The 15,767-nt window shown below is 45.8% G+C and overlaps 1 protein-coding gene across 2 annotated transcripts in view; it reads left to right on the forward strand.

The window, feature by feature from the left end:
- The window catches only part of BCAT1 (branched chain amino acid transaminase 1), a 329,634-nt gene that overhangs the window by 299,215 nt on the left and 14,652 nt on the right, over positions 1 to 15,767 (forward strand). For both annotated transcript variants that reach the window (XM_086920336.1, XM_086920331.1), the window contains exon 8: positions 13,031 to 13,116. In XM_086920336.1, the coding sequence (XP_086776462.1) occupies positions 13,031 to 13,116 (86 nt within the window). The remainder of the gene's footprint in view (positions 1 to 13,030; positions 13,117 to 15,767) is intronic.

Raw genomic sequence — 15,767 nt, forward strand, 5'->3', positions numbered from 1 at the left:
GCCTTTTACTTCTATGATAAAATTAGAAAAATCCAAGATACATTCCCTGCACTGCCCCTTGCTCAGGGTGAATGTATAGAGCTTGAGTCCCCTTCCACTCTGGTAAGAGGACCGACTTTCACGCAGTTTCCCCCCTTCCCCATGGTTAAATCTCTGGAAATCATGAAAGCCCTTAAATCGGGCTTACCCTCCGACCCGTGCCCAGCCACTGTTCTGGCATCAATAGCGGAGATAATCAATCCAGCGGTAAATTGGATTCTTAATGCCTCACTGCAGAATAGGCTGATCCATAACAGGTGGAAGAAGGTGAGAATCCTCCCCCTATTAAAAAAGCTGTTATCTGATCCATAGATAGCCTCAAATTACAGGCCTATATCCCTGCTCCCCTTCTTTTCCAAAGTCTTTGAAAAATATGCTATCTTGTCACCACCACATATGTTGAAACCAATCAAGTACTCCACAAGAGCCAGTGTGGCTTCAGGGCAAACTTCATAACTGAAACAGTGCTTTTGGAAGTCTCTGAGGCTATCAAAGATACTTTGGATAAGGGAGGCAAAGCCGTGTTGATTTTATTGGACTTATCTGCGGCCTTTGATACCATCCCCCATAACCGGCTCCTGCTGAGACTCCATTAGTGCGGTTTTGGGGGTACGGTACTCAAGTGGTTTTCCTTCTTTTTGAAGGATCGCCAGAAAATAGTTTGGTCCCCGGCCTTTGCTGCCTCCATTCCCCCCTTGGAGGTGGGAGTTCCGCCGGGCTCGATTTTGAGCCCAACACTTTTTAATATTTACATGACCCCCCTGGCGAATTTGGCAGAAGCCCACGGAGCAAAAATAGTATCATATGCGGACAATACGCAGTCACTCTTTACCTGCGAAAAAAGACACCGATTTTAGAGGAGATGTGATCAACTCCTATCTATCAGAGGTGTTCTCCTGGCTTCAACTCAATCAACTTAAGTGTAATTCTGAAAAATCAGACATAATTTTCTTTGACCTCCCCCCAAGTAATGTGTTGTGAAACTGGTGGCCTTTGGACATGTCCCCTCCCATAACATCCGTAAAGACAGTTACAAATTTAGGAGTGAAGTTGGAGGATAACATATCCTTGAATACACAGATTCAAGCAGTCGTTGGAGCATGCTTCAGCATGCTGAAAATGTTAAAGTAGTTCTTGTCCCTCCTTCCGGTCACACACAGGAAAACGGTAATCCAGGCACTGATTGTATCTAGGCTGGTCTACGTAAACATCCTGTACTTGGGGCTACCGGAATATTTACTGACACCGCTGCAGACGGTTCAGAATGCAGCTTCCAGAGCAATGCTCATGCTCGGTCCTAGAACACGGATGTCTCCCCATCTGAAATCCCTACACTGGCTCCCGGTCTGCAAGAGGATCCGCTTCAAAGCGCTGGTCCTGGCCTTCAAGGCTCTCCAAGGCACTGGTGCCTCGTACATCAGGAAGAGAGTCCACTTTTACTGCCCACACCGAACTCTGAGGTCCTCAACGTGCACTCCCAAGTTTCACAGCGCGGATAGTTGGACGCTCCTTTCAGGAGCAAACTGCTCAACTCTGGAACAGTCTGTCGCTGGCACTTAAACACTTGCAGGACCTTCTAACTTTTAGAAAGTTATTGAAAACCTGGTTATTTCAGCAATAGTACACAAGTTTAGTTCTGACAGCAGACTGTCAACTCCGTCACGAGGTTCTTAGCACCGAGACACTCCATCGAGTAGCTGTGCGCTTTATAAGTACCTGAAAAAATTATATATATATATGATCAAGTCCCCTGTGAGGGAGGAAACGCGTCATGGCTGCTGCTGCGCTTCCTATGGAATACAAATAAACCGCAGCTGACTAGCCACAGTGGTCCGCACTCTTTCTTTCTTAAAAAATAATTTTGTGAACAGTTTTCCCCTTCAATACTGGGAGTCCCTGGGGGCCAACTAGCCCACCAGGTACCTCCATTAATCACCACAGGACTGCGTTGCAAGAGTTGGTCCAGGCCACGCCCCTTTTTACACCTCTCTGCAACGCTGTTCTGTGGCGCTTACTGGAGGCACCTGGTGGGCTAAGTGGACCCAGGGACCCTCAAGATTCAAGGGGATTTAATCCCCCAACTTAAAACGTGTCACGGGGCTCGTTTGCACAGTGGTGAATTGAGGGGGCAGGGCCTGAGGTGACATGTGTGCAAACATGCCCTGTGGCGCGTTTTAAGTTGGGAAATTATTTCCCCTTCAATACTGAGGGCCCCTGGGGGACAACTAGCCCAACAGGTACCTTCAGTAAGTGCCAGAGGCCTGCGTTGCAGAAAGGTGGTCCAGGCCATGCCCCTTTTTACACCTCTCTGCAACGCAGCTCTGTGGCACTTACTGGAGGTACCTGGTGGGCTAGTTGGACCCCAGGGACCCTCGGGATTCAAGGGTACTTAATCCCCCAAATTACAACGCGCCAGGGGGGCGCGTTTGCAGAGTGGTGGAGAAATGGGGCATTGCCTTTGTCTACCTCTCACCAATCCCACTGCTTGGGGCTTACTGGAGGTGTAGGGTAGGCTAGTTGGCCCCTAAAGGACCCCCAGTAGTAAAGGGGACTTCAATCCCCATCCAAGAGAGTCCCAGGGAGTGCGTTTGTAGAGTGGTGGGCAAAGTGGGCATGGCCTGGTACGAGTACTTACCAATGCTGCTGTGTGGGTTTGACTGGAGGTAATAGTTTGGGAAGTTGGCCCCCAAGGATGTCCTCAGGGGCCAAGTACCCCTCTTGCTACCTCCAGTAAGTCCCACATAGTAGGATTGCTAAGAAGTCTTCGGAGGCCATGACCCCGTTTCTCTATCATTCTGCAAACGTGCCTCGTGCATACTATGGGATGGGGGATGAAGTCCAATTTAGTCCTGAGGGAGTTGGGGGCCAAGAATCCTTGTTGGTAAGTCCTATGCAGCGGAATTCAGGAATTCCTGAGTGTTGGTTGGACGCCAAGCACCCTTTCTCCACCACTTTGCAAATGCGACTACTAGTTAAAGTAGCATATTTCTGCACCTCTGACTTAGAGGTAGTTTTAATCCCCCTGCCCTATTATGTACTAGGGCCTTACTGAGGAGGTCATGCTAATCACAGGGGTACCCCAACGCATAGTGTTCCTTAGTGTATGTAGGTGTTTTGACTGTATTCTACGTGTCTTTTAACATAGCACTGGCTCTATGCCTGGTTAGTAAGCCAGTTACCACGAGTACCTGTCTGAAAAAGTTGTGGGCTCAGGATGATTTTGCAACAAGACCTCTTTCTGCTCCTCTGTTTGTTCTTTCTGCACATCTTGCTTCTTCCTGCACTTTTCTACATCTTTGTGGACTTCTGTTGCTTCTTTCTGCATTTCTTTTACTTCTTTCTCTGCGTCTTTTCCTTCTTTCTTCACATGTCCTACCCCTGTAGGCATAGTAAGAAACTAGCATTTAAAAAACCTTAGAAATTCACTGAAAAACAATAGGTTTCAGGCACGTTATAGTTAGAAATTAGCATTTAAATTTTTTTTGAAATTCAATGAAAAAACCATAAGAGTTCAAGCATGTTATAGTTAGAAATTGGCATTTAAAAAACCTTAAAAATTCACTGAAAAACACATAGGTTTCAGGGGCGTTATAGTTAGTTGGACATTTCACTAGTACAAAACCATAGAAATTCCCCGTTATAATTAGTTCAGCTAACTATAACTTGCACGCCCGCAATGCATTGCTGATGACGTCACATTTTACATCACTCATGACATGGTCAGTGACATCACTGATGACATCTCAAATGACATCACTGATGACATCATCCTTGAGATAAAGTGTCAGACCTCCTCTCACCCTAATATAACCTTTGATACACACACTCAAAAATACAAACTAATTTTTTCCAAACAATGGATATACCAATACCAGTTACAACACACATATTTAGTAGTTGCAATATCTACACACACACACATCCACTCATTCACCAACAGTCCTATACCATCACTCATACATGTACTCACTCATCATATGTACTCATACACCTATACATCCTGTTACACACCACCACTCATCCATAGAGTTACTCACACACATAGTCACACATGCAAACAAAGTATCAAACATCCATTTACTTGCATATACAGTTATACACACACCACCACACTTACTTCTACAGAAACTTACACGTACTTCCTCTCTTAAATAATCACTTATAGAAACACATACTTATTTATACAATAACTCTTCCAATCTCTGTACATATATAAAAAATATTACATTTTTTAGAAAAACACACATTTACTGTTTTCCAATAAATAATGGTTTCTTTGCAGCATCTAGATGCACGGGCATGGCCATATATTGTGTTATACAGATGTGTTACTTCTATACATATTTCCCCAAGAAAGAAATAAGAATAACACATTTTCTTACTGTACTTTCACTGCACAATCATCATTCATGTGATAACGTACATTTGTACTAGACAGATAATCTTGCTTCCTTAGTAAACATACCCAATTATTTACACTCAAGGAAAGTCGTTAATTTTCTATTTCCATTATAAAGATTTAGCTTTAAAGCTGGATATTAAATAATAAGCATTGGCAAAGCCTAGGTTTCACCTATGCAAGAGCTATTGGGTTTGCCAATATGTTTTAGACAAGCATGGCTTTTCTTCAGCATGGCTTAACGTTAGTGGGATGAAGGAGAGTGATGTGGAGTGTCGTAAAGTAGAGTACAGCAGAGTTTTATGGAGTGGCTTAGAGAGTCGTTAAGTGGCATAGAGTAGAGTGGAGTGGCTTGGAGTGGAGTGAAGCAAAGTGTCATGGAGTGGTGTAGTGTTGTGGAGTTCCATGGAGGGAGTAGAATGTCGTAAAGTGGAAGTGCATGGAGTAGAGCTAGGTGGCTTAGAGAGGTGTAGAGTTTGTAGTGTGGAGGGGCAAAGAGTGTTGTGGAGTGGTGCAGAACAGAATGGCATGGCATAGTGGGTGTTGAGTAGAGTGATGTAGAGTAGTGCGGCGTTGAGTGGAGTATATTGTTGTGGAGTGGCATAGAGTGGAGTAGTGTAGGAGAGTGGAATTGCTTCAGAGTGGAGTGGAGTCTTGTGGGGTCGATTGGTGTGGAGTGGCGTGGAGTAGAGTGGAGGAGTGGAGTGGAGCAGTGTGGAGTAGTGTGTCATGGAATAGAGTGGAGTAAATTGACATGGAGTGGTATAGAGAGAGTTGCGTAAAGCGTTGTAGATTGGAGTAGTGTCGTAGAGGGTGATAGAGTGGAGTAGAGTGGAGTGGAGTATAATTTAATTGAGAAGAGCGTCAGAGTGGAGTGTTGTAGAGTGGCCTAGACTGAAGTGGCACAAAGTATAGTGCTTTGGTGTAGATTGGCGAAGAGTGTAGTGGTTTAGAATTCATTGATTTTGAATAAACTGTTGTGAAAATCAATTGGCATAGAGTGCAGTGATGCAGGGTAGAGTGGCGTAGAATAGATTTATGCTGAGCAAATTGGAGTGGTGTAGAGTTCAATGGAAAAAGGAGTGGTGCAGTGTGTAGTAGAGCATAGTGGTGTAGAGTAGATTGTTTCAGAGTAGAGAGAAGTGGCGTAGAGTGGAGTGCTTGCAGGGTAGAGTGGAGTGGTGCAAGGTAGCGTGCAGAGGTGTAGAGTGGCATAGAGTCCAGTGGCTTAGAGTGGTGTGGAGTGCAGTGGTGCAGGGAGTAGAGTGGCGTGACGTGTATTGGCATAAAATGTAGCAGAGGGCGTACAATTCAGTGATGCACAGTAGACTGCAATGCAAATATGAACAATTGATTGATGGAATGCTGAAACAATGTAAAATATTCACCCCAGCACAGAGATCTGGGCCTAAATCCATCAGTTTTTTTTGCACTACATGACATTCCAGTTTAGACCCAGCCATATGGAAATCAGTCCTGACCCTGCACCCCATGGGAACAGTCCAGCCTGAACTGCCATGCCAGGTCCTCCTTGGACTGGATACAAGCAGCTCAGGACCAGTGTCAGGTTTTCACCCCTCATCAATCAGGCTAGCTTGACTCCAGTGGCACGGTCCCAGGATGCTTGTTTCGGCTATAGGGAGGACCTGGCCTGGCAGTTCGGGTAGCACTGTTCCCAAGAGGAACATAGGCAAGACTGATTTACATTTCACTGGGTCCAAACTGAGAGGGCACGGGAGCAAAAGGACGATGGATTAAACCCAGGTCTCTTGACTGGGGGTGAGTTTTTGAAATGTTTCAGCACTCCGTTCATCATCTTCTATTTACAAATAGAAAGCAAGCAAATGTGAGTTACAACCACGGAATCAACGCTAGCAATGTGCAGAATGCATTCCCATGGAAGCTTTCTGTTATGCTAACGTCCTCAGGATCGGTTTTTTGAATAGTATGTCCACCTCTAGATCGAATCAACGCCTGACTAGCCTTTATGGCACAGAGCATTGAGAGGATCAAGCAAGGGGTAAAAGAAGGAAAAAATCAGGGAAGGAAAGGAAGGGGACAGCAGGGAGGGAGATCTGTAAGACACAAACAGAGCATATGTATAAGATACTGTTGGCACAAGAACCAAGATCCCCTTACTTCCACCGTATAGGATATATACCTGGGAGGGAAAATATAATGCTTGGAGAGGTGCAGAGGTATCTGGCAGCTTAGAATTGTTGAGGTGTGACTGTAGCAAATACAAAAGCATATGACAGGTATAATACAGGCAGTCTTATCCTTCCTGAGACCCCAGATATCATGCCACATAGACCTGAGAACCTACCTATGTATCCCTCTATATATACATCACAGGGAATGAGTGAAACCATACACCTTCAGAAACCCTGTTAATAAGGAGGTAACATACAATTATAAACACCTAAATCACAATGTTGCATGCACACTGTCCCCTCTGTCTATTGCATTTAAGTTCCAAAAGAAAAACAAACAGTGTTATTCGCAGGTATAAGGTTCACTCACATAATGCTCCTTATCTGGTTACAGTTCCTGATCCTATAGAGCCAATCCAGCAAACATAAACAAAACGGGATCCTGTGATCCTGTCACAACGGTAAAGTATCACCAGAACCACTCCGTTGGCCGAAAACACCAACCGAGTCAATCCACAGATATATGTAGAACACGAACTCACAGTAACAGCCGTTACCGATAATCCACAAAACACAAGTTCTCCCAAAACACAGCGATACCGCTGCGCAATCACGATGGTGGCAGGCACCCTTACCCCACCAGGCACGACAAAATACTGCAGAAGTTTGATCTACAACTCTGGATGAATTCCCGACACTCGCCCCCAGACGCCGGCTTCCTTTAATGTCGTCCGTGCACTCGCGGAACCGCGAAGGATCACGGGAACGGTAGTTTTACCCCAAGGCATGCCGGGAATTGTAGTTCGTACCGAGTGCGATCAGGACAGTACATCCCCCCTTTCAACAGAGGAGCTCACGGGTCAGGCTTAGAAGGGCATCTCTTATGGAAGGCAGAAATAAAGGCCGGGGCATGTATCCCCAACTCTGGCTCCCACGAGTTTTCTTCTGGCCCATACCCCTTCCAGGACACCAGATACCACAATCTGTTTCTACGATACTTGGAATCCAAAATTATTTTGACCTCATACTCCAGTTCTCCTTGCACCAACAGAGGAGGGGGCAGAGGCTGGCCCTTCATGTGTGAAGGTTTTAACAACGACACGTGAAACACCGGATGTATGCTCAACTGGGAAGGGAGTTTCAGCTTTACTGCCACAGGGTTCACGCGTTTCAACACAGTATACGGCCCAATGTAACTAGGATTGAAAACACTGTGTCTTCTGAAACGCAGGTTCCTAGTGGATAACCACGCCTCATCGCCTTTTCAGTACAAAGGACCTTGTCTCCGATGTTTGTCAGCAGCAGCCTTGTATCTGAGTTTCACCACCTGTAACTGTTCACGTGCCTTAGGCAATGTGTCTTTGATGTGTTCCACTCTTTGCGCCACTGCCGGAAGGAGAGAGTCAGCTTTCGGGTGCACAAAGGGAAGAAACCAGGGTTGTCGGCCATACAAACAGTAAAAAGGGGTATTCTTGGTAGAACTGTGTGTGGCGTTGTTGTAGGCCACTTCTGCCAACCATAAATAATCTACCCAGTCCTCCTTACTGTTATCCACATAGCACCTCAAATACTGTTTGAGGGTCTGGTTCAACCGCTTGGTTTGGCCGTCAGTCTGGGGATGAAAACTCGTGGAAAGGGCCTTGTCGATATGTAAGGAAGAACACCATTTCCTCCAAAACTGTGCAGTAAACTGTGAACTCCGGTTTGAGACTATAACACTCGGCAATCCGTGTAACCTCACCACATTGACCATGAGAAGATTCGCCAATTGACCCGCCGAAGGCACTTGCTTGCAGGCCACAAAATGCCCCATCTTTGACAGGTAATCGATCACCACCATTATTGCCGTACAACCACGGTCAGCAGGAAGACCCACAATGAAGTCCACCGATATCCGATCCCACGGGATCGAAGGCGTCGGGAGCGGCTGCAGTAAGCCTTGCGGCTGCGAGTGGTCAGATTTCATGCTGGCACATTGCGCACAGGTGGACACCCATCGCATAACATCAGGTCTCACCGAAGGCCACCAAAACTGCCTCAGTATCCGCTCCAGGGTCTTGGCACACCCCAGGTGACCTGCACAAGGCGACTCATGGCACCAAATGTAGACTTTTTTCCTCAATGCCACTGTAGGCACCAACAACCTATTATGACACAACGGCAGGCCCTCATGCACCTTCCATTCCGGGTGTCTACCGAGCCATGTCCTCCAAACGAAAGAGTCCACCCCTTTCTTGACATCTCTCAGGAAAGTATCCGGCTGCAGAGCACATACCACCCTGTCCGGCTCCACAATACTGGATTTGCTCCTCTCCCCATTTGGGGCGACTGTAGACTGGTGAGTGAGAGCGTCCGCCTTCCTATTGTCCGCCCCGGGGCGAAATGTGATGATGAAATTGAAGCCAGAGAAAAACATCATCCACCTGAGCTGTCTAGGCGTGAGATGACGTGCTGCAGCCATGAACTGTAAGTTCCCATGATCAGAGTAGACCGTTACCACGTGACGGGCCCCCATGAGGAAATGTCGCCATTCCTGAAATGAGTCCCAAATGGCCAGTAGCTCTTTTTCGGCAATGTGATAATTCTTTTCGGCCGGATTCAGTTTGCGTGACATATATGCCACAGGGTGTAGTTGACCAGTCTCCGCATGGCATTGAGATAGGATCGCCCCGATTGCAACATCCGAGGCATCTGCCTTCACAATATAGGGCCTATCAGGATCTGTATGAGCCAACACTGGAGCCGACACAAAAGCGTCTTTAAGAGCAGTAAAGGCGGCTTGAGCCTCATCAGACCACACAAAAGTGCTTGCCTTCCTCAACAGCTGCGTGATAGGCGCCACCAACCGGGAAAACTGATGGATGAACCGCCTATAAAAATTGGCAAAGCCTATGAAGCATTGTACATCCCGAACCGTACACGGCACCGGCCAATCACGCACCGCTGCCACCTTCCGTTCCGCCATCTCCTGGCCATCAGGACTCAGCATCACCCCCAAGAATTCCACCGTACGGACATGAACGTCACATTTACTGAGTTTACAGTATAGATTGTTAGCCTGCAAGATGGTAAGTACATTGGCCACATGCTGCCGGTGCATCTCCTCCGAGTCCGAGTACACCAGGATATCATCTATGTAGACGATCACATATTTATCTAGGATTGCACGAAAAACTTCATTGAGGAAATATTGAAAGGCCGCAGGGGCGTTACAGAGGCCGAAAGGCATCACTCTGTACTCAAATAGTCCATAACGAGTCTTAAAAGCGGTCTTCCATTCATCCCCGCTGCGCATGCGGACCAAATGGTATGCCCCTTTTAGATCAAGTTTCGTGAACACGGTAGCTCTTTTCACCTGCTCCAACAATACATTGATAATTGGTAGAGGGTACCTGTTCTTTATGGTAATGGCATTCAGGGCCCTGAAGTCTACACATGCGCGAAGTTCGCCATTTGCCTTCGGAATGAAAAAAAGTGGCGAGGCCGCTGGCGATTTAGACGGACGGATAAAACCCAGCCCCAACAGCTTGTCCAAATACTCTCTAAGATGTAAGTTCTCTGGCTCTGTGAGGGCGTAAACATGCCCTCATGGTATAACAGCTCCTGGGACTAGATCAATCTGGCAGTCATACTGCCTATGAGGAGGGAGCTCCTCAGCCTGCACTTCATCAAATACCTTACCAAAAGACTGATACTCGACAGGAAGTAGAACACTCTTTTCAGCTGCCGTGGCTATACATGACCCACTGGACAGGGCTTGAGCCGGTTTCATAGTCTCAACATGACAATGTTTCATACAATAGTCCGAACCCATATGCACTGTTCGGGTGTCCCAATGAATACTAGGGTTGTGTTTCTCCAACCAAGGTAATCCAAGAATCAAACCATATTGTGGAGCCTTAATCACGCTAAATGTAAGAAACTCTTGAGTGTGTGTCTCCTAATAACACCTCTATTTCTTCCGTGTCGTAGCTTATAGGACCCATACTAAGCTTTCTCCCATCCACTGCATACACTTCTTCAGGTCTCTCTTTCTGCACTAAAGGGATTCCTAGACGTTGAGCCTCCTGCATATCTATGGACATACCTATAGCCCGAGAATCAACCATGGCTGACGTGGCTACAGATTTACCTGCTAGCAGCAGAACAATGGAGACAAACAGATGATTTGATACCCTTTTACATGCGCCACCTAATGAAGGGACATATACAGGACTCCAAGAAACCCCTTCCTGTTTCCTAGAGTCAATCAGTTTTCCGACACCTTCTCTGCCTCAGTGGAAGCCACTCGATTGCCCCTGAACCGGTTTGTTTTAGGTTTAACAGGGCATTCCCTCACATAGTGGCCCTTTTTGCCACAATATAGACAAAGGCCCTGTTTGCGCCTAGCTTCTCTCTCAGCAGGGGTCAAAGCTGTTCTCACTGCCCCAATCTCCATAGGCTCGGAAGAGGAGACCGGACTACTTTCCTTGGTGGTATGTGTCTCAACCGCTGGTTTCTTGCGGTTCTCACCTTTTCTTTCGCCTAATCTATGATCTAGCCGAAGGGCCGAAATAATCAAACCTTCGCAGGTCGCGGGTTGAGGGTCTATTTGCGCTATGACATGACATTCTTAAGTTCATCACATAAACCCTGATGAAACAATGAAGCCTGTTTGTTCTCTGGCCATGTGGTTTCCGCCACTAAACGCCTGAAAGTATTCAAGTACACAACCAAATCACTTTTACCTTGTCGTAAACCCAACAATTCCCTATCTGCTGTATAGGAATCAGCCCTTCTATCAAAAACTCGAAGAAATTCTGTTTGAAAGGCCTCCCAATCGTGCAATATTGGATTGTTGCATTGAACCAACGGGACAGCCCATTGAGCAGCATTGCCCGCCAAATACGAAATTAGAAAGGCACTTTTGCCTGATTTGTAGGGAATGCCTTAGGTTTACATGAAAAATGTAATGCCACCTGAGTGAGGAACACCTGAACCTTGTCTGTATCCCCATGAAAACGTTCAGGCGCAGCTAACGGAATAGACACCGGCATCTCCAGCACCACAGGCTGTGGCTGAGGAGCCGTCCCTACATCAAATGGATTGCGCTGGATGCCATCCAGACGGGCCCTCAGGTCTGCAGTCTCCAACCGAGACGCAGATACTTCCAACTGTAAGTTACCCAGAGCCTCTATCACATCCTCCAACGTGGCCATACTTGCACAACCCGACCAGGAGGACTAATATTTGTAGGTCGGGAATTCTGTTATGCTAACGTCCTCAGGATCGGTTTGTTGAATAGTATGCCCACCTCTAGATCGAATCAACGCCTGACTAGCCTTTATGGCACAGAGCATTGAGAGGATCAAGCGAGGGGTAAAAGAAGGAACAAATCAGGGAAGGAAAGGAAGGGGACAGCAGGGAGGGAGATCTGCAAGACACAAACAGAGCATATGTATAAGATACTGTTGGCACAAGAACCAAGATCCCCTTACTTCCACCGTATAGGATATATACCTGGGAGGGAAAATATAATGCTTGGAGAGGTGCAGAGGTATCTGGCAGCTTAGAATTGTTGAGGTGTGATTGTAGCAAATACAAAAGCATATGACAGGTATAATACATGCAGTCTTATCCTTCCTGAGACCCCAGATATCATGCCACATAGACCTGAGAACCTACCTATGTATCCCTCTATATATACATCACAGGGAATGAGTGTAACCATACACCTTCAGAAACCCTGTTAATAAGGAGGTAACATACAATTATAAACACCTAAATCACAATGTTGCATGCACACTGTCCCCTCTGTATATTGCATTTAAGTTCCAAAAGAAAAACAAACACTGTTATTCGTAGGTATAAAGTTCACTCAGATAATGCTCCTTATCTGGTTACAGTTCCTGATCCTATAGAGCCAATCCAGCAAACGTAAACAAAACGGGATCCTGTGATCCTGTCACAACGGTAAAGTATCACCAGAACCACTCCGTTGGCCGAAAACTCCAACCGAGTCAATCCACAGATATATGTAGAACACGAACTCACAGTAACAGCCGTTACCGATAATCCACAAAACACAAGTTCTCCCAAAACACAGCGATACCGCTGCGCAATCACTATGGTGCCAGGCACCCTTACCCCACCAGGCACGACGAAATACTGCAGAAGTTTGATCCACAACTCTGGATGAATTCCCGACACTCGCCCCCAGACGCCGGCTTCCTTTAATGTCTTCCGTGCACTCGCAGAACCGCGAAGGATCACGGGAACGGTAGTTTTACCCCAAGGCATGCCGGGAATTGTAGTTCGTACCGAGTGCGATCATGACACTTTCTGAATGACTCCAAGATGTTGTTAAACAGATAACTGTGCTGTCTGGTAGGCTTTGACCTAAAATTGTATTTACATTGAGTCTCGGAGGAGCAGATTAATCTCAATTTTATTTTTGCAGATGAAGAACTAGCCACGCCCCCTCTAGATGGCATTATTCTCCCTGGAGTAACAAGGCAGAGCATTTTGGACTTGGCGCATAAGTGGGTGAGTGTAATGAATTAGTTATTACAGGCAGATTTTGTATTTCGTTGTGATATATGTTATGTTATTTTTCTCAGTTGTGGCCAGTGAATAAACATTGCTTGGTTTTATTCACACTGAATCATTGATAACCTTGCTATGGCAAAATCCAACGTAAAGGAAAATCCTTTTTTTGTCATTTGACGTAATTGCTTTCATAATTCTTTCTGGCCAAATAATTCTGTCAGCACCACCTTCTTTACAAATGTTATTTGTTTTCTTTTGATATTTTTTTATTGTAAATTTGGCACCCCCATAACTTAGTGTCTTAGGCTTCTGCCTCGTTGGCTTGACCACACCTGAAACTAGGGGGCATACACATCTGTATTGCTTGCATGAAGCCATACAACTTTGTTTTTGACTTTTGCAGCAGATCTATTTTCTTTCTTTCGGTCGGGGTCCAGACGATTTTGCATTTGCCCTAAGTCATGGGTTTTGGGTTTGGAAGAGGCATCGCTCTTATGTTTACCTTCATGAAAGACACCACTGTCATTTTGGCAGATTGTATCCAACCAGCTAATGCTTTTGCTAGATATATGTTTTAAGATGGAATGAAGCACATCTGCAACGGGGTCACATTACCTTCAGCGAGAGTAGACATTGTTTGAATGGGCAAGACACCCATAGTATGTAATAGTGAAATAGAGCCCGATTATGAGTACTTGTTAAATTCCGACCCGTGTCTAAACCCCAGTGTAAGTATGGGGCGTAAGTACGAGTTATAAGGTATTTAACACATCCAATAATTGTCAGATGTGTAAGATGTGTTAAATATGTCAAGCTTCGTTACATTTTGGCAGGTCAAACCTACAGAAATGTCCCGGGGGAAATGTTTACGGCATTTACCATTTGATTCAGATTTTCCTGAGTTAAGCACCGAATTCCCCATACTAATTCCCATATATTCATAATAGATGTTCTTTATCAAATCCAATTAATAACAAACTCTGTGATCTTGTTATTTACCAGGGGCAATAAATAGCACCTCAACTCTTAACCCCTTCGCTGCAGTGGCAATTCTGCCGCAGCGCAGGGGTGAGGGGGGGCCGAGCGGCGCTCACATGCTCGTGACCGAATCGCTCCGTCACGAGCCCCGGTTGAGCTGTGCTCATGACGGAGCGGTTCCGTCATGGCCCCGCCCGCTCAATGGAACGTCCAGCGCAGGCGCGGAATTCGCGCCGCGCAGGCGCGCCGAGCGGGCCATGACGGAACCGCTCCGTCATGAGCACAGCTCAACCGATGCTCGTGACGGAGCGGTTCCGTCACAAGCAGGGAAGGAGTTAATTAGGCCCGGTGAGGCATAATCTCAAGTATGGGCCTCAGCCGTTACATGGCCATTCCAGTACTGGCTGCATCACATTATGGCCACAGCAAGATTCCATCTGAAGCAGCTGCCTTTAAATATGACTTCAAGTACAACTTTATCCAGTACTTCAGTATAGCTCCCTTGGTCCATCGATTTCTCTCGGGAACTTCCCACAAGAGGTCGAGATCCCCTCACCATCATCCCAATATTTATAGGCCATTTGCCAAGCCACATAAAACGTTTCCTAGTTTCTGCACAATATCAGTATTTATGAGCGCATGCCACGTGCTAAAAACTTTAAACAATGCTTTTCCTTCTGCTAACTTACAGCCCAGACCTTCGGCCAGGAACTTCGTTGAGCTTAATATTTGCATTCCTGATTATCAAAGACTCCCTTTTTCAAGGCAAATTCATTGCTGCCAGTGAATTATGTGCTGACTATCTCTGCAGTAGTAGGCTCCAACTCAGATTTCAAGGCAAATGCAGTACGACCAGTGAATTATATGCTTACTATCTGTGCAGTAATAGGCTACAACACTGATTTCAAGGCAAATTGATTGCTGCAGTGAATTATTTTGTGCTTACTATCTCTGCGGTAATAGGCTAAAACACTGATTTCAAGGCAAATGCAGTGCTGCCAGTGAATTCTGTGCTTACTATCTCTGCAGTAATATGCTAAAACACTGATTTCAAGGCAAATTCATTGCTGCAGTGAATTATGTGCTGACTATCTCTGCAGTAATAGGCTACAACACTGATTTCAAGGCAAATTCATTGCTGCAGTGAATTCTTTGCTGACTATCTCTGCAGTAGTAGGCTCCAACACAGATTTCAAAGCAAATGCAGTGCTACCAGTGAATTATGTGCTTGCTATCTCTGCAGTAATAGGCTACAGCACTGATTTCAAGGCAAATTCATTGCTGCAGTGAATTCTGTGCTTACTATCTGTGCAGTAATAGGATACAACACTGATTTCAAGGCAAATGCAGTGCTGCCAGTGAATTATGTGCTTACTATCTGTGCAGTAATAGGATACAGCACTGATTTCAAGGTAAATGCAGTGCTACCAGTGAATTCTGTGCTTGCTATCTGTGCAGTAATAGGACACAACATTGATTTCAAGGAAAATGCAGTGCTGCCAGTGAATTATGTACTAAATATCTGTGCAGTAATATTCTAAAACACTGATTTCAAGGCAAATTCATTGCTGCAGTGAATTATGTGCTGACTATCTCTGCTGTAATAGGATACAACACTGTTTTCAAAGCAAATGCAGTGCTGTCAGTGAATTCTGTGCTGACTATCTCTG

This window comes from Lissotriton vulgaris, chromosome 1_1, assembly GCF_964263255.1.
Source record: "Lissotriton vulgaris chromosome 1_1, aLisVul1.2, whole genome shotgun sequence".
NCBI lineage: Eukaryota > Metazoa > Chordata > Amphibia > Caudata > Salamandridae > Lissotriton > Lissotriton vulgaris.